This window comes from Toxotes jaculatrix, chromosome 13 (assembly GCF_017976425.1).
Source record: "Toxotes jaculatrix isolate fToxJac2 chromosome 13, fToxJac2.pri, whole genome shotgun sequence".
NCBI classification, from domain to species: Eukaryota; Metazoa; Chordata; class Actinopteri; family Toxotidae; genus Toxotes; species Toxotes jaculatrix.
The window spans coordinates 21,352,140-21,377,645 of record NC_054406.1 but is presented as its reverse complement, the minus strand read 5'-3'; the positions used below and the strand labels follow the sequence as shown (position 1 = coordinate 21,377,645).

The window sequence follows — 25,506 nt, the reverse complement described above, 5'->3', positions numbered from 1 at the left end:
TTTTCAGCATACCTTGGGGTACAGCCTTGCTTTGATGGCCCACGACGACATTTAGTCTTTGTGTCATGGCAGATGGTGGAAAACGCTCACAGAAAGCACTAACACTGACAATGAAGCCCCTCATCCCCAACCGCCCACCCACCCACCCACCCAATCTACCCCCTGCTGGGACAAATGAAACAGGTACATGGCACAGGTACAGCACTGCTACACCACTACAATGTGGAAACAGAATCATTTTATTGGACTAACAGCTATACATAGTTTGGAGAAACTGTCTGGTGTCCCTCCTGTGGATGAGGGATGGCTAAGATGAGAAGCAGGCAGGTGAAGAGGTGACGCTTAGCGGCGCTTGTCATACGTCTGTATTGTGCTCCACTCGTAGGACTCTGCAGAGGGAGAGAGCCTGTTAGCTTCAGCACACGTTACTGTCTCCGGTCCGTCTATCGCTTTTCAAAATAAAATAAAAACTACCAGTAGAATAGAAGTGAACTTAACTTACCTGGCTCCTCTTGGCTTCTTTTCCCCATCAGTCCAACAAAAGAGTTGACTTTATGCCCTTCAAAGAGAAGATAGTTTAGTTTGGTGCAGATCATTTGGACCCGTGGTTTCTACAACAGAACCACTGCGGGGTTGGGGAAATACTGAGTGAAACTGAGTTGAATGAATATGATTCATGTAAGAGGAAAACATCAGGTATTGTGACGTCTCTGCTTCCTCCATCACGATCTAACTACTGTTTCAAAGCTGTCTCCACATTGCCAGGATCAAACTCTGCCACAGAAGCACTAACATTTAAATCAAATGCCAGTTAATTAATTAACTTCACTGATTAATCAATTTTTTTTTTACCTAAAGTTGTTTTTAATTTGAAGACATTTAATTTAGTGGCTCCAAACGTTTTTGGCTCATGGATCTATACAGGTGCTCTCTTTAACGAATGAGGGATTAGTCCTCATCAGGCTGTTAATGGGTCTGAGGAGGCAGAGGTAGCAATTCAGAAGAAAGAAAAGTAAACAAATTAAAGCTGGAAAAAACTAAATTCATTGTGACATTTTTCTTTCTTGTGACTCCTCAGGTTTATCATGGGGTTCCTGGAAACCACTGATTTAATCTAGAAAATCAGAAACAGCCTTGATTTTCCAGAAACCATACCACGGATATGACCTCGGTGGTCTCCACCGTCCTGTTTGCAGCCTGTGTGTGGACTGGAACGTGCAGATTTCCCTACTTTGACTTTACTTAAACTGAACTGAGCTGGGTTTTCTCAGGTCTGCAGTGACGCAGACGATGTGATGGACAGCTGCATCGCAGACTGACTGCGGCGTCTGTCAGTCACAGTAATGTAGGACTGGACTGTAACATGAGCCTGAGGAGGAAAAAGGGGGGGAGGGGCAGTGTTGAACTGGATTGAATTGGGGCGTTATAAAACTATAGAGAGCCCTGAGGGAATACCTCAGATTACAAACATCAATATTTGCATTAGACTGATGAGAGTCAGCTGTAAATGTATAAAATTTGCCCTCATCACTTGCCCTCACCTTGAACATACTGGAGACATAAAAAAATAAAATCTTGTGCTGTGTGTATCAGTGTGTTAGTCTCTAATATTGTGTGTAAGAAAACGGTGAGTGTGTCCGGGCAGAAGGAAGCCTCGTTAGAAGTGAAGGGTAAAATGCGTAGCTCCTTCTATCCATCACAAGCGTAAACAATCCAATTTAACTCCCAGATGTCCTTGGGGCATTGATCCCAGCTCTCTCCCCTCTCCCTAATGATGACTGACTTATAGTCATAGCCTGCATAAGAGGAATAAATTAGATGTATATTTACTTATGCTGCGCTGTGCTGCATCCCTGAGTGGGTGACTAATTTAGCCAAAAAAAAAAAAAAATAACAGAGAAAGGGGGGAAAATCCCCTCCTGCTCAATCCTTTCTCCTCTGCACCCTTTTATCTCCTTCCTCTTCATCACACACAGACGTCTGCAGCTGTTCACCTCCTCCCTCACTCACAAATTAATGTGGCTCAGAAGAACAGCAAATACAGTAAAGGTACAATAATCAGCGGCTGCTGTCAATTAATTAAACCCTGTGAAACTGTTTGTTCTTAACCAGCGACACAAACAGAAATATTCTACTTAATTAGTAATAATGTGTGCAAATCTGAGAGGATTAAATTTTAATCACTGTGCACACACTATTCTGTCTGAATGCAAAGAGCTGACCCCTTACATTTTCAGTGGGAGTGAATTTATAAACCTTTACTACTGAAGCAACGTTCTGGGAGGAAAGCTCGCTGACTCCGTGCTTACTTTTTTTTTTTTACTGCCAGATGTCACTCAGACAATGTTGTGAAATTTAAATTACCCAGAAAGCCTCACAAGTTCATTTGATTTAGACAAATCAAGGCTGATTCCAGTATTTTTATACTACTACTACTACTTTTAGGCTCTGGGAGGACATGTTGGGGAATAAAACTTACAGAGAAGGTAACTGAACTGATAACTGAATAAATAAGAATTTTTGAGAGTGTGTTTTTGATGTCTGCTGGTGTTGTGGGGAACACATGAGCACAGCACATCTAAAATCCTGCCTACGGCCCTGAACAAGATCATGTCTTGAACCCACTGGAGAGCCTTTGTTTTTTTTCGGCAGACAGTGATGAAGGATGAAGCCGTACCAACCAGAAATGAGGTATGAGAGATAATGAGAACAAATGCTTCCTGTAGGCTGAAGCAGTGACACTCACCTAATGAATTATCATATTGAATCATCAAGCTGGAACTCCTCTACTTGTTCCAGTAAATATGAATGATTTCATCGTGATTGTGGAAGATGGACATGCAGGTAGTATGGACACTAACACAGAGGAGTTAGGGAACATCACTCTTCTTACTGACTTCTGCAGAAAACGAAATGAATTCATGTGATAGTACTTACTTTTGCGGGTGATCTGTGCATTTGCTGTACGAGAAAAGACAGGAGAAAGTTTAAAAAGCAGGTCCACAGAAGGAGACAGAAAGTGAACGGTACTGAGCGTGAGCTCTCACCCATAGAGCGCTTCCCCATCAGGCCGATGAACTGATGCGGCCGCGGCTTTCTTGTCATCCTCAGGAGGATTTCTCTGAATGGGTCGTTGGGAAGCCAGCCGTCCTGGGGGGGGGGGTGCAAAATCTCAATGAATGAATTACAGAGACCCGCATAGGCTATCATTGTACAGCCCCTGCATCTAACGTAGCCTGCCACCAAAATGTTTTGTATACACACAAAACATTTTAGGGACCAAATGGAGCAATAACTGCGAAGTGAAAAGGTATTTAGTCTGTTCACAAACTGCAACTTCCTGAATACACCTTAATGTGGAATTTTTCTCACATTGTTATTTCCAGGCATTTTTTTTCTCCTGTCCTCTTCTGCTGATGAATTTTAACAATGCCAGAGACCGGACCTGACCACCACCACATAATCCACACAACCCTTCAATTTCAAACTTTCATTAAGCGCTTCTATTTCCATCTCTGGGTCTATTTCTAAATCGTGCATTAGTCTGACTGAGATGTGGTCCTGGGGGGCCAGTAATGTCCCTGCACACTAAGTTTTAATGATTTATTGTAGGCTCATTCGTCTGCAAAATGGCCCCGGCCTACTGTTTAAGGTATTAGCTGAGTAGCTTGGCTCGTTTCCAGCTCGCAATGTCAAGCACAAGACGTGTGTTTCATGTCAATGGGGATCGTTTGGGCTTCAGCTCCTACTCTTCCGAGCACTTAAGGATTTATTCAATTTCCTGTGCGATGGCTGTTCTGAGCACCGCAACAATCTTCATCTCGGGTGTGAGTCTTAAAACCTTATTTCCATTCATTAGGATGAGACAGTTTCTCCTGTTTTGTGATACAAATCAGATCAAATCAGAAACTCAGAATTTTTCAAGAGTCGGTTGTAAAAATGATTTCACCTGAAGTCTACTCATGCATTCATTTGCTGTATTCCGTGCAGCTCAAGATACTGACATGTATTTGTGAAAATGAATGAATTCATTAAACTGTCCCCAGAAAAGATGGAATTACCGCCTACAGAAAAAAAAAAAAAAAGTCTTTTCATGATTCATCGTGATTCATTGTTGTGGCACAGTGTGACACTGTGCACATGTTTTTTGTTGCCTATTCTTAAGTCTAATTAGTAATTAGTACCAATCAGTCATTATGGCTCATGGAGAGAGTAAAGAATTAGTTTATTTAAAAAAAAACAAAAAAACTCATCATTAAAAAAAATACTAACCAACAACAAAATATGTGCACCAGTTTTTTGGTTCTCTATTAAGTTGATATTATAACCTGCAGGTCTAAGCTCTAATGCTTTCTTCCATATCATTATTATTGCTCAGCTTCATGTACAGAAATGCAAGGTACTTATAAGGTTTAGATGTTTTACTGGGCTACTACTGAGTTTTTTATAAGCAAATATCATACTATAAATAAATGGATGTTGGGTATAATCTTACCTCAATAAACTCCTAAGTAAAACACGCTGAACACACACACAAACTTACCTTCTTTCATATTTTTGATTAAATAAACTTACAGTAAGCTAGTTGGAGGAAACAAGCAGGCTATTCATTCCTTAGACTAGAAGCCACTAAAAAGAAATAAGGGGCATTTCTGAATGACTGAGTGGAGGTTATAACTACCTGAATTTGATTAGTGCTCGTCCAGTAGTCAGCCTCTTCTTTTGGCTCGTTTTCCTCGCAAAAAACTTGAGCGACGGCGAAAAAAGCCATTAAAACTGGCAAAAGGAGTAACTTCATGATGACGAACTTGTGTTTTGTTTTGGGTTTTTTTTTTTTTCGACGCAATAATAAAACAATAAAATTCAGTCAGGTGTTACTTTTGTACTAAAATAACCGTCGACGACGACTGCAAAACAAAAAACAAAACTAAAACTAAAACTATATAATCAAGGTTTTAGGCACGAGCAGCAGCAGCCGTACTGTGCGCGCACTGTTTCTCCCCTTAGAGCTCAACAGTAGTCCATAGTGCGTGCGTGCGTGCGTGCGTCAAAAAGCTGTGCCGGACTCCCGCAGCTGTCTCCAAAGCTCGAGCGCTCAGCCTCTGCAGTTACTTCTCCGGTCTCGTGCGTCCTCCTGTCCACAGAGGCTTGCCCGCGCTCCTATATAGCAGCCTGAGCAGTGTTGCTTAGTAACGCCATTACAGTAGCGTGAGTACTTTTCGGCCAGTCACAAGTTTAATCAGGTAAAATGATACTTCAGTTTAGTTACGGTTACCAGTCAAAGCACTTTTATCATCGCGGACTGTAAATTATGTGCGTCACCGATCTGTTCTCCATCTTATACTGAGGCTACATTTTTTTTTTTTAATCATAAAGATCCAGTAATTTAATATAAGCGAGCTACTATCATTCAGCACTCAGACTGAGGCCAATGCTGGGCTAATAAAGGTCTAAGGTCTATTTTTTTTTTTTTCACATCAGAAAATTCCACTTTGTAGCCTCATAATGAATGGGTCTTATAAGCTTTTAGTTATTTATTTATTTATTTTCCACCGTCTATTTACCTGAAAGAAATTTAGAAATTAATTTAATCTTATATTTTACAGAAATTAAAAAAGATGCATCTCTAAAATGTCAAAATCTACATATAAAGTATATAAGCATGTAATGCTCTAATGATACCTTAAGTAAAAATCAGTGAAATGATTCGTCCAGTGATTTTAGTTACATTTCCTCAAGCAGTCGTCCCTCAAACATTATTATTATTATTATAAACATTATTTATTTTCGGGTTCTGTTGACATAGTTAACGCAGATACGACCTGTAGGTACACTGAAAACGGGGACACGTAACTCACTGAAGGTGGGACACGTAAGACGCAAATCTTTGATGACGCACTTGGCGTTACGTTGTTTTTACGCTTAACATCATGAAGTCCTGCAAATCTAGATTTTAACGATATTAATCCATGATATATCGAACTTAGCGAAATCTTACACACCAACTGCCTTTTATATCTATATCTATATCTATATATCTATATATCTATATCTATATATCTATATATACACACAGTACTCCCACAGCTCAAAGGAAATGCTGTAGGAAATGTGCACCTCTCCTATCAAAGCCTGAATGAGAAGAAGACGGGCGTGTGACCTGAGGGTGCCACTGATTTCCATCACAAAAGCTGTTTTATAAGTGTAGGATGTTCCCGATGAATAGAGGACCGCACTGCTACACCAAGTTCGGTGTCCACACACCTCAACAAGTGCTTGATTTGCCCAAGTGCCTTTATTCCATTAACAATAAGTTCTTTTTTATTTACCCATGTGCTATTGGCAAATGCAAATGTTTTCCCTGGGGTGGGAATGGACTTCAGTCTGTCTTCTGTGGCAAGTGTCATTCATCTATTTGTTCAATTAATCCAAGGTCCAATAACACTTTACATAAACAGGAGTATTTTTGAAGGATGCTTTGCATTGACTAGCTCTATTTGACCTCTTTATTCTGTGGATGTTGTTTATTGTATTTTCTGGAAGCTAAAAACAATGGATTCAAACCCCCAAACATGATTAGATTTCCTTTTCTAAATTCCCTTCATGCCTGGTTGTGCAATTCATGTGACACATAAAGTGAAGAAGTCCAGTTGAACTTTAGGTTTGCACTAATATTCATTACTTATCTTTACCAGGGGGGGCTCCGTGGTCACAGAGCCACTCTGGACTGGAATTTAATCATCATCACAACTGCGACAGCTCATCCGATTAACAGACGGAAGGGGGAGGTGAGGAGAGAGCTGGAGAGAGAGCGAGAGAGAGAGAGAGAGAGAGAGAGAGAGAGAGAGAGAGAGGTGATGGAGCTGTTGGAACCATGAGAGGGAGTTACCATGAAGGAGGAGGATTGAGAAGGAAGACGTAGGAGGTAAAGAGAGCAGGGTGCCATTGAAGTTGGGGCAGAGACAGATAAACAGATATGCAGATTATGTAGGGAGACATGGACAAATAGGACATGAGTCCACTGAGACTGAGAAGCGTTTGCAGTCGTCACTGCTGCACGGTTAATACGATGGGCTGGATTGCGTAGTAGGTCACTGTGGACACTAACTTTGATAAGGCATCCAGCAGCAAATGGGACTCTGACATGCTGATATAATGCATGAATACATTAGAGCAGAAGTCGATTTTGTACATGGAATGAATCCAAAGCAGATCAGTTGTTGGAAGAGAGGACTGAGTCAAAGCAGCACTGTGCCAACAGTTAATGCATTTGCTTGAATTAGAAAATCCCCAGGGTTAACAGGGATCCCACCAAACATTCAATTTATATTTCAATTAAAAGCGTCTGGAGCTGTTAAAATATTAAGTATTGTGAGCAGGAAATTATCGCAAGCCGTTTTTTTTGATTTTCAGTGAAAATTTGCACAGAAGTTAAGCCCACATCTGCTTCTCAGTTCAAGTCGCCATGTGCTGTCTGTAATGTAATATACGACATTGCCAAATGAGAGAAGGAGGTAATTAATTTTACTGTAATGACACTGTCTGGAAATTAATGTGGTGATAATTTATTCATGTTAAAATGTGCGGTACCATTACTAACTCTACGAGACTTCATACCAAACTCTCAAATCATGTTTTCATTCTTTCAAATTAAAGATGCTGTGATAACTTACACGGGGGTCATTTTTCACTGTGGGTATAACATGCTCACCAGATATTTCACAACGGGAGCTCACGCAGTTCGTTTTCCAGCACGTGAAGCTGATAGCAGCGATCGATATGAGCTGAAGCAAGAAAGTCTTATGTAGATTTGCAAGACCTGAAAGAAGGCGTTCTGTAGGAGGCTGCAACAAGTCATCCGAACTGAGCAACTAAACAGGTTGTTTCTCCCAACGTGACCCAGCTGATGGCTCCACTGTACACACATTTCAGATGTTTGAGTTGTAAAACAGACATTTCAAGTCAAGTCAAATTGTATCTATACAACTCAATATCACACAAATTTGCCTCAAGGGGCTGAACAATCTGTGCAGCATCACAGCAACACACTCTGTCCTTAGGCCATCGAATCAGACAAGGGAAAACTGACCCCCCCAAGATCCAAAACATCTGGAATGAGGCACTGACAGTCAGGGGAGAGAGAAAGGTCTCAGGGTGGACTATGGTCCAGCACAGAGAGTCTCAGTGAAAAGAGACAACAAGGAGGAGAAATAGAGGGACAGAGAAAGACAAAGAGAGAGACACAGCCTGGACTCTCATGTGGTTGAGGGAACAAACAAACAGAGGGTCAGAGAGAAAGTAAACAGTAATCTCGTCAGCAGGGCCACATAGATCACGTACATACTGGGTTTAATAGATTCACTGAGACAGAGACAGACCTGCAGGTGGGAGGATGCTAACAGGTACCAGTCCTGAAGTATAAAGAAGAATAAACCTCTGACTAAAACTTTAGGCATAACAATGAGTTTGAAGTTTAAAGTTTTAAATGCTTCACTGGAGTCAGACAGTCTGATGTCAGCAGGGAGGTTGTTCCAGAGGAAGGGGGCATGATGGGAAAAAGGCTCAGCAGCCTGCTGACTTCTCTTTAACTCTGGGTACAGACAGGAGCCCTGCGTTCTGAGGGTGAAGAGCAGGTCATCATGTGACCAAAAGCACCTTAAAGTCTGATCTGACATGGATAAGGAGCCGATGAAGAGAAGCTGAAAGTGGTGGAATGTTATTTGTTAAAAATGTTTGGGGCCAGGGGCCAATGACCAGCATCCCAGTTTGACCTGGATCTAGGAGCAGGGCCAGGAGGTTTTGTGCAGGCCTCTGATCTGATCATTTGTGAAAGGTCGCCTGCTTTTACAGGACATTCAGCTGAGAATCTTCAGCACAGCAGAGGAGATTAATTCAATAGCTGTGGATAATCAGAGGGCCAAGAACAGAGACCATAGTTTAGTATCGTTATAGGAAACACACCATTTCTTTAAGTTAACCATGTAGGTTTCCAGTCAGTCTCGGAGTATGCAGTGATCACCATTTAACCTCTAACCTTCACAAATGGTTTATTTTAACTGTTCAAGACCTAAAGAAATCAGATGAGCTAATGATTAAAAAAAATGCAAAGATTAGAGAAGAGTCTTGTCTCTAGCTAGTTCAAACTAGCTGATTGAAATGTTTTTGCATAATCAATATTTTTTGACAGGACAGCACCTATGCAATGAGACAGCCTACATCAATAGTGTCACTTCTCACCTTCTACCAGTTGATAATTGCTCATTTGGGGGAGCACAGCGGTCACAAACACAACAAATATATGATTATACCGCTGTTTCTCGCTCTTATTTAGAATCTCATGTGTATTCACACAGGGCAGTGCGCTATGTTGGACTAATGCATTTTTCTGCTTAAGTTTCTGCAAAAAACACCCCATGGGAGTCCAGCAAGGAGGTCAGTAACCCTTGTGACATCAGGTATAGGCCATGTGTGATGCTGTGGTACATCCCAGGAGGTGTAAATGAACTGAGCAGGATTTATTGCTCACTAAAACTACATTCAGCCACATGTGGCTCCATAAAGGCCAAAATATTGTTGTCACTTATTTTATAAGTTTGCTGAGCACACAAGCTCTGTTCTTACATTATCTCCTTTATTTCACATTCATAAAACTTGTGTATCTTCATGTTTTGGTGTTAGCCGGTAAAATCAGTCTCCTGCTGGTGGAAAGTCAATTACTTTGATTCAAATAAGATAGTGAAGATAGTGTATACTACTACTACTACTACTACTAATAATAATAATAATAATTGTAGCAGTGGGTGTTGAGCAGGAAATGAAGTGCTTTACTCTTTCACATACTGGTGTCCAGGGGTCACCAGGGGCTATTAATAAGTAATAAGTCTCCCAGCAAAAGACTAATTAAATCTCACCACTATTTAATTCCCTAGATGTTTGATTGGATTATAACCCTAGGAACAAAAATATCAGATAAATGCCAGATACAACCTGCTTCAGGAGCACATAGTGAGAATGTGTATGATTTACTGGATTGGACTGATCAAATTTGTGTCCTGCTACTGGTGCAGCCTGAGGAGGTGTTCTTTTTTTTTTTTTTTTTTCCCCATCTCTCAACACTTTGCTCCAGATGTCTTGACCACTGCTGACCAGTCTGATGTAAGGTTTGCTGTGGATATTAATGGTCCCCAGTGGATGGTTCAGGGTGTTTGTGCTGAGTCCCTGACATTTGGTGTTGCACCACAGTCAGGATAAGATCTCTATGTCACTATGACGGATGTCACAGGGTGGGAGGGGGTTGTTAGTGTCCATATTGTCTGCCCCTTATATGCTATTTGGTTTGAGTCAAGGTCAGGTGTGTGTCAGGTCAGATGAGGAGTGAGAAGACAGTGGCATGAGGATCTGTGGACTGTTTGAACCTGACAGCCAGGCTTCCCTGTAAGGAGTTAGCTACGCCTCCGGGAGGGAGCTAAAGTGAGGGGGATGGAAAAGGGCCAAAAATGAGGGAAAAGAGACACAGATCAGAGAGTGGGAGTGAGAGTGAAGGTGTTCAAGATATAAGGAAAATGTCACAGTTTGAAGAGGAACGCAGGTTTAAAGCTTAAGGATACAGACTGATAAACCCCCTCAGGCAGTCGGAAGAGCTAACAGATGAAATGGGAAATTGAAAATGATGCTGATCAGGCCCGTTGAATGTTTTATACCAGGCCAATGGGGCCAGTTTAAAGAGTCTGACACAGCTGTGTTGTTAACATTCAGACAGGAAACGGTGCCAACAAGAATTAATCTGGGATACTTGAGCTTTCAAGTGAATGTGATGGGACTGTACACATTGTCATGGCTCAGGGAATCCAGTGTAACTGTGGTAGAAACCATGTGGCTTCCTATAGCCCAGTGATATCTAGGTCTCTGTGGTTAACAATACAACAAGGCAGAATATGGAAAAGCAGAAACTCCTCACATTTAAACAAGATGTTTTAAGCGCAACTAGAATCCAAACAAAAAAAGGTCAGACATCGTTAAAGTTATGGTCAATTACTGGGGGAGAAAGGCTAGAAATGAATGAGAGACACTGAAGAGGGAAACATGGAAATAAATGAGGATGATCCTTATGCAATGAAATGCTTGGAGTTTGGTTCCACATTGCCAGTTTGTAGATATATTTAAACCACAGGTGTCGTGTATTCAGGAAACATAGCTTTAAGCCTTGTTCAGACTTTGTGGTGCCGGTGTTTTGAAAGTATCAGACAGGATCGAAACGAGAAAGCAGGAGGAAGTTGTGAAACGTATGTGAGATCTGATGTGCAGCATCAGAGGCTGAAACATGAGTCTCTGCTAGAATAGGTGATAGTAAAGGTATGAGGAGACAGATGAGAGAACGTTGTACATTTCTGTCATCTCGTTTGAAAATCAGCATCAAGGACCTGGAGGAGGTTGTGGGGCAGATAGGAACACCAGACGTTTGGATAGGTGATTTGGCTTGGATAGGCAAAATTATGTTTCGATTTTTGAAAGCTTTGAAAAACAAAACAAAACAACAACAAAAAAAACAAAAAAAAAAACACTGATTACAGCAAGGCAGCCTGGGAGGAATTCTCTGATAAGTATGGTAAAATGTAAACAGTGATAATAAATGAATGGAATAATAGCATGTGTGAAATGTTTAGATGCATTGGACTGCATTACTATAAAGATAAACTCAATGTTTATGACGACAATGTCAGAGATAGCACAACATCAGCTGGAGAAATATGGGCAGTAGTAGGAGGAAGAGGTGGTCGCCACATGTGATCTGGAGAAGGCAAAAGTGTGTGAAAATAAGTTTAAGGCTGTTCTAAGTGGAGTAAACAGTGGTGAGGTAGCTATAATGAAAAAGCTTTTATATATATATATATATATATATATATATATATATATATATATATATATATATATATATATATATATATATATATGGGAGGAACCCAACCCACTCCCTGGAAGCAAGTAGTGATAGTCCCAATTTTAGAATGAAAGAAATGGAGAATAAAGAGGGAGTAGTGATGGTATGACATATGACATGTTATGGAAATAGGGGCTAATAATAAAGCTGTATAACGATGGGGTATGAGGATGTGTGCTTAATTGGATTCGGGACTTTCTGAGCAGAGCCAGGTTGGGCATATTTATTCTAGTGTGAAGGGTACTGATAATGGGACACCCCAGGGAAGTGTAATTAGCCCAGTATTAATTCACGTTATGATAAATGATACACAGTTCTGGCGTCTCCCTTTTCTTCTGATGGTGAAATCAAAAGTAAACCAAGGAGGAGTTCTAGATGCAAAAATGAACACAAATTTACATCACCACTGTTAAAATATGAGAAAATTAAATGTAGACTCTTCAACATTAAATCTCTGTCATTTAAATTTAAATCAGTAAATGATCTAATATCAGATCATACTGATTTACTTTGCCTTACTAAAGCCTGGTTGTGTCATTTGCCTAAATGAATGCTTTATCTACTCCTATTTACTATTTAATTACTATTAGTTTCATTATTAGTCTTCCAGTTATATTTATTAGTTTTATTCTTATCATCATCATCATACATTTTTATGTAGAACCAACATTGTGCTATGTTCTGATCCCCTTCCCATTCTCTCTCTTTCTCTCCCAACCGAAAAGATGGAGGCAGATGGCCGCCCACCCAGAGCCCAGCTCTGCTCGAGGTCATTGTGTTTCCCATTAAAAAGAAGAGTTTTTCCTCACCACTGTCGCCAAGTGCTTGCTCATGGGGGAAATGTTGTGTCTCTGTAAATAATATTATAAAGAGTAGACCCGCTAGACCCTGCTCTTTATGAAAAGCCCTGAGATAACTTCTCTTCTGATTTGGCGCTACATGAATAAAACTGACAGGACTTCACTTGACGATGGGGACAAGCTGGAAAGGAGGCAGGAGTATTAAACAGACGAGTGAGCGAATGACGGGAGCCCTAAACGAAACAGCTGATTGGGGAGAAATATGGGATTTAAGATTTCAACTGGCAATTTGAAAGAGTTGAAGAATTCAGATTCTTGGGAGTCCACTTCAATGAAAGGCTTGTATGGAAGAAGCACATAAGTAATGTTGTGAGCAACTGTGAATAGGCGGTAAATGTAATGTGGTCCCTTTCAGGGAGTAGATGGGATGCTGGGCACGATACACAAACTAATGATCTACAGAGCAGTGATAACAACACTACATTATGAGTGTTTATGTTATGGAAAGGCAGCCAAATCAGCTCTTAAAAGATTAAACGGAATACAAGCAAAGGCACTGAGAGCATGTTGTGGGTCCCTCTCTACAACCTCAGTTCCAGTGTTACTTGTAGCGATGGGAAAAAACTCCCCCTGGGAATTCAGACAGCAAAACTGGCAACACAGTGTGTAATTAATCTAACGGGGACATCAAGGGGAGCAAAGCTAGTTCTGGAAAACACATGGGAGTTTGTTCTTTTCTGCAAGTTCTACACAATCCATTGTCATGTTTGCCCATCTTTGCTAGATCCCACACTGGTCCACAGTGTCCCAGTCTTGAAACACTACTATTTTGTAAAGAAATGTAGTGACGACCCTTCTTTTCATTGCCCCACTCTCTTTGCCACCCATCTGTTATGTTACTTCCTCTCAGCTGTCCCAGTACACACGCTCATGTCTTTGTCCGTCTTGAGTGCTGCCTCATTCCCTTCCACCCCGACATGGCCACGGTACCCAAAGGAACCCCTCAGACCCTCCAGGCTGGTCAGCCTTATCCAACAGAACCAAAAACTCCACCACAACCTCTGACCAGGCTCCTAACAGGCTCTCTCTGCTTGACCTCCTTTAACCACTGTAGTGCCCATATCATAGCTGTTAGTTGTATTATAAGAAACTGACTCCACTTCACTTCATTGTGTCAGGTCAGTTCACATCCTGTTCAGTTGCTGTTTTACTGAGAAAAGATATATATCTCTATATCTCTGTATCTATCTATATCTACATCTACAGAATATTTCCAATGGCATTCTGGTTTTCATCAGCTTTGGCATGGGGTTAAGAAATTCAGGAAGTTTTCTGGTTGTACTTTTTGTAAAAATGGCCTGTGATCAAGATTTAAGATTTTCTGCCCAAAAGCTACTCTCTTCCTTTGTGGCTGAATTGCTTTCGGTGATGAGAGTTTGGTTGCATGAACAATGCTGTGACCTTCTGATGGAGTTGGCCCCCCTGGGCTCCATCTAGATAATGGATACTCACTTGTGGGCGAGTGGCTGATGTGAAGGGAATATTGATAACTCGCTGTCTGAGATGAGGAGGAAACAAGCTTCACCACAGACACTGGTGTTAAAATGCTGCACAGAAAGGGTCCAGGTAACCCATTTTTGTTACGTGACTTCAAATATTTTACAATGGAAAGTGACAAGAACGTGAAGAGAAAACTGTCAAATATTTCTAAAGAATTTGGTGGAAATTGTTGAGGGATAGGAAGTGTTTACAAAATTTTTAAAATGTCCAATTACTTTTACAAATCTTGGCACAGATTTGAATCCACTCTTACTTTTCCCACCATTTATCTGGGTGTGGGTTACAGAGGCAGCAGACTAAGTAAGATAGCCCAGACTTGCCTCTCTCCAGCCACATCCTTCACCTCTTCCTTGGGGATTCCGAGGCTTTCCCTGTCCAGATAATATGTAATCCCTCCACCGTGTTCTTGGTCTGACCCAAGGTCTCCTCCCAGATTGATAGACCTGGAAATCTTCCAGAGGGAGGCAGCCACGGGGGCATCCTAATCAGGGAAACCCAAAGCTCTTTTTCTTACTTTGAGCTTCTTCTGAATGTCTGGAACACCTCACCCTGTCTCTAAGGCTGAAGGGAAACTCATTACAGCTGCCTGAATTCACAGTATCACTCTTTCAGTCAGTAGTGAGGGCTGGAACATAAATCAGCAACTGAGAGCCTCAGCCTCAGCTCTACACCATGACAGTCTAGTACAATACCCACATTACTGCTGATGCTGCACTTGTCTTTATTTGTCATTTAATTTTGGCAGAGGGGTTTGAATGTCCCAGTAGGAACTGTTTCTCCCAAGGCAAAGGCATGACAAACATACTCAGCGACCCCCCCCCCCACTCCCCCCCCCACCCACACCACCCACACACACACACACACACACACACACACTTACTTCTAATATTGGAATTGGGAGTTCAACAGGGTTAACAAGACCGAACCCACATGCAGGACTCAGAGACTAGCAAGTGCAGAGAAAGGTTTGGCTAGCGGGGGGGGGGGGGGGGGGGGGTGAGGCTGCTCTCGGGCTGTGGCAAGGAGATGAGTCGACCTGAATTGTTCCTATGTTCCAACTTGAACAGGAAGACCAGGTCTCAGCTCCCCTGGGAGCTTGTGCTGGTGGGCAGACTGGTTTGCATCAAAGTTCAGTCAAGCTCAGTCCAAAGGGACAATACAGAGCCACTGTGGACCTACCACCCACAGCAAAGGCTGTATGGTGTGCTGCAAATGGGATGGCAGTTTTGCTAAATCCCTGGCTGCAAAAACTACCTGTGGAAAGGACACATTTGCACATCAAAAAAGTCTGTGTCTCTTTTCAGAAATGTTCACCCACAGATTTAGATGCAGGTTCTCTCCGTACACGTTTGCTGATGATTTAGCCACAGTCGAATATTGTTCGCCGAACACCCAAAAAAGACTCCCACAAGTCAAGAGTTTTATTAGAGTCAAGTGATGTAAAATGAAGTGGCTGTGCTTGGCCATCAAGCACTCAGGAGAGCCAGGAGTGGAGTTTGCTTCAGGTGTGAGAGGCGTTTGAACAAATTGATGAACAATTGTCATCTGTACTTGACACATGTCGGCTTCAGTTAGCTATTGTCATCCGCTAAATGTCAAGTACTGTAGAAGAGGAGCACGAATGCAGCAGTGGGGGAATGAAATCATGTGGGTCTTACTGGAGTGGAAAAAACAACAATAAGTTTTTTTTTTAACCTGTTTCACAAGTAGTTATACACACACACAAAAATCACATACACAAACACTATATACAATTTTATGTTTGAAGGTTGTGAGGACTTTTTAATTTTCTCAGAATCGACAAGAATGAGTCACACAATGTGAAGTCTGCAGGAACACGATTTCATCACTCATGTGCCCTTCAACACAGTGCACACATGTACACACACACACACACACACACACTTAATAAAGCCCCTATGGGAATAAAAGGAATCAGCATTTGAAAGCTGCCTGAGGGTGAATGCCTTTCAGCAGCACTGAAGGCTCAGTTTAGAGGAATTTTAATCACTGTGGTCCAGATGGGACACGTCAGCTCTAATAGGTGGCTCTGCAGGGCACTGTCTCTTTGCCACTTACATGAACCAGTTCTCACCTCACACCTCCCTTCATCCTGCTCTTGTACTCCTCTTCAAATTGTGCTGATGCAAGACCACAGAGATGCTTCTGGGTTTGTCCCCCGTTAACAACTGTATCTAAATGAAGGGTCTCAGCATTTGTGCCTTAATCAAACTTTATGTGTCCATCTTTCTGTTTCCATGGACTAAATGAGTTTTATAAAAACAGTGCTGGGTAAGTATAAAGCTGAGCAATGCATTTATCTCATAGGTTTTACTGGTCTGCATTTTATTATCAGTGGTTATGTCTTGGCAGGATTGCACTGCAATACCTATATTCCTGGATTGAATTTGCAATAATTATAATAAAACCACATATATATTATGCGTGAATGTATGGATTAAAGCCAAAGGCTTCTAATAAACTTCCAGTGTAGTATAAACTAGAATAATACTTTCTAGAAATTGCTTACAGAAGAAATCAAAGGTTTTGATCCTGTTAAGGCCCACGCAGGGATTCAGAGTTCAAAACACAGATTGGACCTTGTAAATCATTGATTTATTTAGTAGATATTTGCCTTTGTTCTCTCCCAGTGCCCAGTATTCTCTGTGCTGCAGCTACTTTTAACCATGGAAAAACCGTGTGCCACCTCCATGACACATGGTGTCACCAGCTGCTTCCATTCACCTGCAAGCACTGAGCCTCACCAGGAGGGCCAAAGGCATGTGAGAGTCACTCTATATTCGTCAGTGTAGGCACAGCAACCAACCAACCAACCAACCAACCAAACAACCAACCAACAGTAACAGGAAGCCTTGCTGGTTTCACACAGCGAAATGGGGTGTACCTTCAGCTTGGTAGCTTGGTTGTACAGTATGTTCTAACCCATCACCAAGCTGTAAGTTTTGCTAAAAGAAACTCAACAAGTCGGGTCTTTTAATACACAAACTGAAACACTGTTAGTTATTTTCCAACAAATTTGAAAAAAAATCCCAAGGTATATTCAGTTATTATAACTTGAGAATTTGGGTGTTAAAGGGTTAGGGGTTTAGGGTTGGTATCAATCATTTTTGTAGAAGAATAAAATGAAAGCTCATTGTCATCCCATTGCCAATAATCAATAAGAACAACATATTTTAAAACCAAAGAATAACAACATCGCTGGTAGTCAACGAGTTACAGAGGACACAGAAATAAGAATCTCCTGTGTATGCTATCAGCCACAACCACAGCTCAAGTTAGTTTACCTACGAACCAAGAAGTCGCCAAACCGGAAATGATGTCATCACATGATGCTGGAATTTTAAAACTCCAAACTGTGGGGATAACAATGGACTTCCCAACAGTGCCCCACCACCTTCATCATCAAATTAAACAGTAGTTTGAGCGAATTTCTTCCCCAGTCAAAATCCTTCAGTTACTGAGCAATCCCAGATCACTGTAGTGCCACATACTGCATTTAATATTATAGAGCAATTCAATAACAATAGATATTAACAATAGATATTAATATTAGCTGTTTGTAGCAACTTCGCAGTCCTAAGAGTCGCTGAGAGACAGAAGGATGGGCCCTATTGTCTGACGCGCTACCTAAAAAATCTACTTCGAACCTAAATTTAACAGTTTATTAACAAACAAAAGATAATCAACTCATGATAACGTGCTCCAAAATATAACCAAAATTAATCTCAGTGATCAAAGAAAATTAGCGGTCAACAAAAAATACGGCGTCCCACCCGCTCTCTCTCTCTCTCAAACAAAAAAAAGACCAACAGGTGATATCAACTAATATACACGCCCATAATCATGTGGCCCACTAACCCCCCAACCAACATGATCACATAAACAATATCCTAATAAACAAAAAACCAAACAATATCCCTTAACCTTACTACTAATAGAAAAATACATAATACATTCATGGCTCCTACATACCAGCCCCTAATTATTAGGTCATCATACATAATAATTACCCATATTTATATTAATAGGAGACATGATTCGCTAGAAGTTCAACATTTAAAATCCACAATTCACATTTTGTCTTTTTTCTTCTTCTGTCATAAGTCAGTAAAATCAAATGTCTCTGACAGTCACAGTCCTTTTTAGCCATCATTCTGTGGCATGTATGTCAGTCAAAATAAAAATCAAGATGGAAATCAAAGTATCACTATGTAGCAGTCACTGCTCCTCCAGCTTCAGCTTCCTGTAGTAGGCAGATCTTTGTTATTGGTCGGTCAAGGCAACTGCTCTTTGTTTTAATCTGGACCTGATGCACAAATCCTCTTCTGTCTGGAAAAGTTTGTAGAACTCTCCCCATGATCCAGGAATTTCAAGGTGCTGTGTTGTCCATGACAAACACAATATCCCCTGGGATAATGTTTCGCTTCACTCCAGACCATCTCTGATGCTCCTGCAGCTGAGGTATTCCTTTACCCACCTTTTCCAGAATAACTCTGACATGTATTGCACCGGCTTCCATCGTTGTCAAGCATACACATCAGCTTCCTGAACGTCTCCTGGTGGTAAAGATGGCACAGTTTTCAACAGCAGCAGATGGTTTGGTGTTAGTGCTTCCAGGTCATTAGGATCTGTGGAAGCTTTGGTAATTGGCCGGCTGTTGATGATGGATTCCACTTTATATAGAACAGTGTGAAGACCCTCTTCATCTAGATGTTGAACATTCAGAGTGGAATTCAGAACTTTCCACACAGATCTGATTAACCTCTCCCAAGGTCCTCCATGATGTGAGCCAGCTGGAGGGTTAAAGCTCCATTTGATTCCCTCCTGAAGAAGTACATCATTAATCTGTGACTTCTCCAGCTCCTCCACTGACAGACAACTTGAAACTGTCTCTCCTTTAACAGCGTCCATATACTTCTCCCACAGACATCTTTCCTGCAAATCCAGACCACTGTGTCAAATCCATCCTTAACTTTCTCCTCTTCAGGCAACGAGCCAAGAGCCATTTCTTAAATCTCAGATCCAAGCAACAGATTTCCTCAAACCAGTCCAAGAGGAGAAGTAATTGATCATGTGACTCACAGCATCAACCTCCTCTGCAACTTGTACAACATTCACTGCCACAGTTTTCTTGACTTCCGGGTCTTCCGCTGAAAGTTCATGAACATCATCAGGATTAACAGGCCACACACTCTCAGGTTGAATGAGAAACTGGGGACCTGACAGCTATGTCACATTCTTCAAAAATGCATCCACTTTCAAACCTCTGGAGGCCACATCAGCTGGATTATGTGCAGTGTCTACATACCTCCACTGAGAAACCTGTGAAACCTTGAGAATATCTGAGACTTGGTTGGCAACAAAGACTTTGAACCTGGAGGTCTCATTCCTGAGGTACTTAAGTACAGAGGTACTTAAGTCACTTTTAGCCATCTTCACTTGCATTGCAGAAATGGTGCAGCTGTGCCCTTGTTGTTTCTCCAAGGTCTGGGGGCTTCAGACATCTCATGACTTTAAAGTCCTCCAAGCGACACAGTTCATGCAGCCAATGCATCCACCTTTCAGCCACTAAATCAGGTATGATGTCATCCCAGCCGAGAGCTCTCCTGCATAGATCCCTAAGTATTTTCTTAGCTGACAACACAACAGGGCTCAGGATTCCAAGAGGATCGTAGATGGAGCTAACAGTTGAGAGAATTCCTCTCCTGGTGAGTGGTCTGTCCTTGATCACAATCTTGAACTTGAAGGCGTCTAACTGAATACACCATTCCAACCCAAGCACTCTCTCCACAGATAGCTGACCTTGATCCAGATCCAACCTTTTCATATCCTGGCCTCTGTGATGTTCAGGTATCGCAACCTGTTGTCTTATCCATTTTGTAAGCTGGAAGCCACCTTTTGCACAGATGGAGACAAGGTCATGATAGAGAGATACTTCCTTTTCCTCCGAAGCCACTGACACCAGACAGTCATCAACGTAAAAGCAATGAAGAACCATGTCCACCACCTCTTGACTGAACTGTCTTTTGTTATCCTCTGCACATTTCCTGAGTGCAAAATTGGCACAGCTGGGAGAGGAAGTTGCCCCAAAGATATGCACCAGCATCCTGAAGTCAGTGAGATCTTGATTTAAATCGCCATTAGGCCACCAGAGAAACCTCAATAGATCTGCATCTCCTGCTGTTACTTTAACCTGGTGAAACATGGATTCAACATCTGCCATGATCACCACTGGTTCCTTCCTGAATTGGGTTACCACTCCAATTAGCAAACTGGTCAGATCAGGTCCTTGTAGAAGCTGAGCATTGAGAGATGTTCCTTTGAAACTCGCTCCACAATCAAAGACAACTCTGATCTTCCCTTTTTTTGGATGGTAGACACCATGATGCGGGATATACCAGATTTTACCATTGCAGCGTTCCAGCTCCTCCTCAGGCACCCTCTCTGCATAACCTCTGGTGACCAGATCATTCATGAAGGCTACGTAGTCTGCATGGAATGCTGAGTCTCTCTGCAGCCTCCTCTTCAGGTATGAAGCACGCTGCTCAACAATTTTCCTGTTGTTTGGCATGTTGAGGTCCATGTTCCTTAATGGCAAACTAATCTGGTAATGACCATTCACAATTTTTGTTGAGTTTGTGACCAGTTCCATAAACTTTTCATCCTCTCTTGATGTTCCAGATTGTTCATCCACACTGCATTCAGGGAAATCCATTTTGAACTGCTGCAGCCAAAGTTCCTCCAAATTCACAACTGAAACTCTGTTTACCAATAACTCTGGTTGCTCACAATCCAGTGCTCCCTCACTTTCCACTTTTAGAGGTCCATTCACAGTCCAGCCCAGCATTGTCCTGATTGCATAAGGTCAACCATTTACACTGCGAATGACGTCCAGTGGTTCCAAAGCCTCTGGAACATTTGTCGCAATCAGCAGCTCAACATCTGCATCTATCTCAGGCAGATGCTCAGATCTCAAATGAGGCCATCCATGAAGATCCCTTTCTGTTGGAATATTCCTCCTGTGAACAGGCATACGCTCCTGAGTATAAGTCTTGGGCAGTTCACAAAAGTTGTCACCTTCTAAACCAGCAACCTCCAGTCCTGAAACAATGTGATCTCTTTCCTATGAGGCCTAGTTTGCACATCAGTGCCTCAGTGCAGAAAACTGCTGTACTCCCTTGATCCAGAAATGCATATGTGTTAATGATCATGCTGCTTTTACTGGACTTAACCTGCACAGGAACAATAGGGAGTTTACAATCATTATCATCAGCCCCGGGGAGCCCACTTGACACCAAGGTGCTGTCCACTACCACCTCTGGTTCCATTTTGACTTGACTGGAGTTATTTTCCTTTTCCTTTGGAGGAATGTGAAGTATGCTTGGATTTTGAAGACCACATTTTACACAGGAAATCTGTTTTCTGCAATCTTTGCTGATGTGTCCAATACACAAACAGCCGAAACAGACACCCTTTTCTCTTAAGAATCTAAGAAGCCTATCTTCTGTTTGTGGGTTCTTTTCTCCAACTGGGGGCACGAATCCAAAGTGTGTCCTCCTCCACAGCAAAGACATGTCCTCCTGGCTGTATTTGCTGGCTGAATTTGCTCCTTTCTTTTAATCCCTGGTTGTGTCTTGTTCTCCATAGAAGCCACAGTGGTGGCAAAACTTGTTCCTTTGGCTCCAGAACGAGATTGTGATTTGAATTTGTTCATGCCTTTATTAGTTGTCACTGAGGGTGCATCCTGTATGTTCCCCAAGACTGGATCAGTTAAAATTCTCACTTGTCTTTCAATAAAATCGGTGATATCACTGAATGTAGCTCTCTGGTTGTGTCTCTCTTGCAGTTCACAGGCTACAGTTCTCCATTTGTCTCTGAACTTGTAAGGCAATTTCCTTATAATGGTAAGCATGTTGGCAGGCAGATCAAGCTCATGCAGATATTCAACTCCTTCCATGGCATTAGAACAGCCTCTAAGGAAAAGGCCATAGTCCTGGAGAGCCTTTATGTCTTCTGTCTTAATAGCAGGCCATGAAAGAGACCTTTCCATGTATGCAGAAGCAACTTTCTGTGCATTTCCAAAGTGCTCACATAACAAGGCTTTAGCTTTAACATAGCCTCTTTCTGGGTCAAAGTGTTGGCAACTTCTCACCAGTTCCTTAGGGTGACCCCTAGTGAAATGTTCCAGGAAATAGAGTCTGTCACTGCAGTTCTCTGTACTTCTCTCCACACCATTCCCTAAAGCTTTCATAAAAGCATGATATTTTAACGGATCCCCATCAAAAACTAGGATTTCTCTTTTTGGTAATGATGAGAGGCATTGCATTAAGAGTGATGTTATTTCATTTTGCTTTCTCATGATTTCCAGCATACTGTTTTGATTGATTGTTTGATTGTGATTGATCTGTTGATCCAAATCCTGCAAAGTGTATCCATATTGACTTTCTGTGACATCATTTGCATGGTGATTCACTGGATGATGTCTGGGTTCCTTAACTGACACAGGCTCATACTGAGTCAGTGAAGATGCAGTTTTCCCTGTATGCAGTCATGTTTAGCTTCCCTTTGTTTCTCTGGCATTTGTGGAATAAAGGAATTTGCATTAGCATTGAGAGCTTTTGATTTTCCTTTTCCCAAATACGAGTTCATTTCATCAGAACACCTTGTGCAACTCTTTCCACTAAGGATACTCTGTGACCTTAACACATTTAATTTTGCCATGTGTGCTGCAATGTCTTCATGTCTTCATCCATTTGAAGCTGCTCCTTTTTCCTTTTCAGACATTCCTCCTGTTCCTGTTTATCTTTTAGCAGTTTCTGTCTTGCCATTAATGCTGCCAAGTCAGTCTCAGCCTTCAGACGTGCAGAAGAAGCAGTAGAAACAGCAGACTTTCTTCTAGTAGAAGAGTTTTTGCTTCCCACATTTGACACACTGTCATTTGGTTTTACGTCATCTTGCATGTCCTCTGTGCTGAGTATTGATGCAGCCTGAATTGGAACTTGAGGTTCATCCTCTTTTGGGCATTGAAGCACTTCCTCATTTATTGCAGCTGGATCAGACTGAGGTGGGTTGGGGATGTTATGTTGTTGTGATTCCCCTGATTGACTCAGCCAATTCATAACATCTTCTTTAAATTTCATGATGCTGGAAAACCATTCATTTTGTCTGTTTTGTTCATCCTCCATGAGCAAAGGAATCAAAACTTCATGTGACACAGTAGCATTTTCACAAAGTTGTTCTAATTTTTCAAAATGGGGCTGAACATGTGAAACATTTTCCTTTGTTTTCATAATAGACTTCATTTCTGGTATGAGTGCTTTCATTTTATTCACAATGATTTTGCGTTCATGTTGAAGCTTTTCGATTTTATTTGCCCATGGCTTTGGCTGTGACTTTGCTTTGTCTTTTCCCACACTCCATTTCAGCAGGATTTAATTCACTCATTTCCCTTGATTTCCTTTTGATTGTTTCTCAGCTTATGCATCTAAAACATATCCATTCCACAACTTGCAACATCAGCATTTATTTACACGTTTCCTCCTTTAATTTCCGTTTGATTTTCCATCTATGTATTCTTTGTGCATTTAAAACACATCCACAGACAAAAGCAAAATTTATCCAACACAGACCATCCACATTGAACACAGCAGCGGAGCAACATCAACTTTGGAGACAGAGCGCTGATTTACATCATTTCAGCTTCGGAATACATTGCGTCGAAGAATCCAATGCTCCATCAACCAGACAATCGTTCCCAATGAACAGTCAGCAGTTAATATACAAGCCGCGATCCTTCCATCAACCAGACAATCGTTCCCAATGAACAATGGCGGTTCTACATTGAATTACTCCCTAGGCGAGACCCCCTCCGAGCGCCCCCCACAAGCCTAACCCTAACCCTAACTCCTAAACCACAAACAGCCCCGTTTTATTATAACAATATTTATATTATAACAATCTCCAACTCCAACACTGCCAAAATAATTTAGAAACAAAGTTATCAGAACTTAAATAAATATACTCTATATACATAAAAGTGGCAAAAATATACACAATCACACAACAGCAGAGAATAACAATAATACAATATAAAAATATATAATTTTATATTTTAGAATAATAAAAAAAGGAAGAATATTCATTCTGAATAGCACAAATCCTTCATCACACAAATGAAAACACACTAAAGTAAATCTAATTATAACACTATTGCACTAAGAGCAGCAAACAAAAACAGAAACTAAAACCTGAGCTTTCTGGCCTTCCTTGATGCAAAATCATCAATAATGTCATCATACAAAATCTGCTCCCCAACTTTGATTGATACTGATGACAGCAAGGCCAGTGAGTCCTTCCTGAGACATGGTTGATCTCAGGTACGCCCCACTCCTCCTTCCCCTCCTCACACAGCTTCTGAGCACGGCACCTTCTCAGCAAACAGGGGGCACCTGCAGCTGCAGGGGGCGCCAATGTGCTCATTCCCCACACAGTAATATGATAGATAACAGAAAACCGCAGATTATTTATTTATTTTTCACGTGGTTGTGCCAACCCCCATGTGATGCCGCTCCGGGCGGCTGCCCGGTTCGCCCGCCCGGTTCGCCCGTGCCAAAAACCACCACTGCCAATGAACAATCAGCAGTCAACATACAGGCCGCAATCCCTCCATTGATACGCGGCCTCCACGCGCACATCCACAGGTGAGCTCACCTGGCAGTAGTTCGCTTTGACAGCGGCTACTTAAACTTCACTTTCACAACCAGCGCCTACCTCCATACTTTATCTCCGGTGTCTGCATTTCATCTTCTTCCTCTTTTAGTCCTCTTGATTTCGGCTCCGTTGCTCCGTCAGATGACTGTGACTGAGACCTAAAAAATCCACTTCGACTTCGAACCTACATTTAACAGTTTATTAACAAACAAAAGATAATCAACTCACGATAACGTGCTCCAAAATATAACCAAAATTAATCTCAGTGATCAAAGAAAATTAGCGGTCAACAAAAAATGCGGCGTCCCACCCGCTCTCTCAAACAAAAAAAAAAACGACCAGGTGATATCAACTACACGCCCATAATCAGGTGACCCACTAACCCCCCAATCAACATGATCACATAAACAATATCCTAATAAACAAACAAACAAACAAACAAACAAACAAACAAACAAACAAACAATATCCCTTAAC

General features: G+C 41.6%; 1 protein-coding gene across 2 annotated transcripts; it reads right to left on the bottom strand.

The window, feature by feature from the left end:
• Nucleotides 1–173: 173 nt before the first annotated feature.
• Nucleotides 174–25,208, bottom strand: tac1 (tachykinin precursor 1). 2 transcript variants are annotated; one of them, XM_041053678.1, is made up of 5 exons: nt 25,090–25,208; nt 3,048–3,150; nt 2,938–2,961; nt 503–559; nt 174–389 (listed from the first exon to the last, which is right to left on the bottom strand). In XM_041053678.1, exons 1-5 carry the CDS (start codon nt 25,093–25,095, stop codon nt 343–345), a joined length of 237 nt encoding a protein of 78 aa, XP_040909612.1. In that variant the 5' UTR covers nt 25,096–25,208; the 3' UTR covers nt 174–342. The 2 variants fall into 2 exon arrangements, with proteins under 2 accessions (XP_040909612.1, XP_040909611.1); XM_041053677.1 differs by lacking the exon at nt 25,090–25,208 and adding an exon at nt 4,682–5,095.
• Nucleotides 25,209–25,506: the final 298 nt, after the last annotated feature.

Coding starts and splice junctions, on each gene's coding strand:
- tac1 (XM_041053677.1), bottom strand. CDS start 4,798: ATGAAGTTACTCCTTTTGCCAGTTTTAATGGCTTTTTTCGCCGTCGCT. Junction 3,151..4,681: donor CGAGCACTAATCAAATTCAG/GTAGTTATAACC, acceptor CCCCCCCCCCAG/GACGGCTGGCTTCCCAACGA. Junction 2,962..3,047: donor GATGGGGAAGCGCTCTATGG/GTGAGAGCTCAC, acceptor TTTCTCGTACAG/CAAATGCACAGATCACCCGC.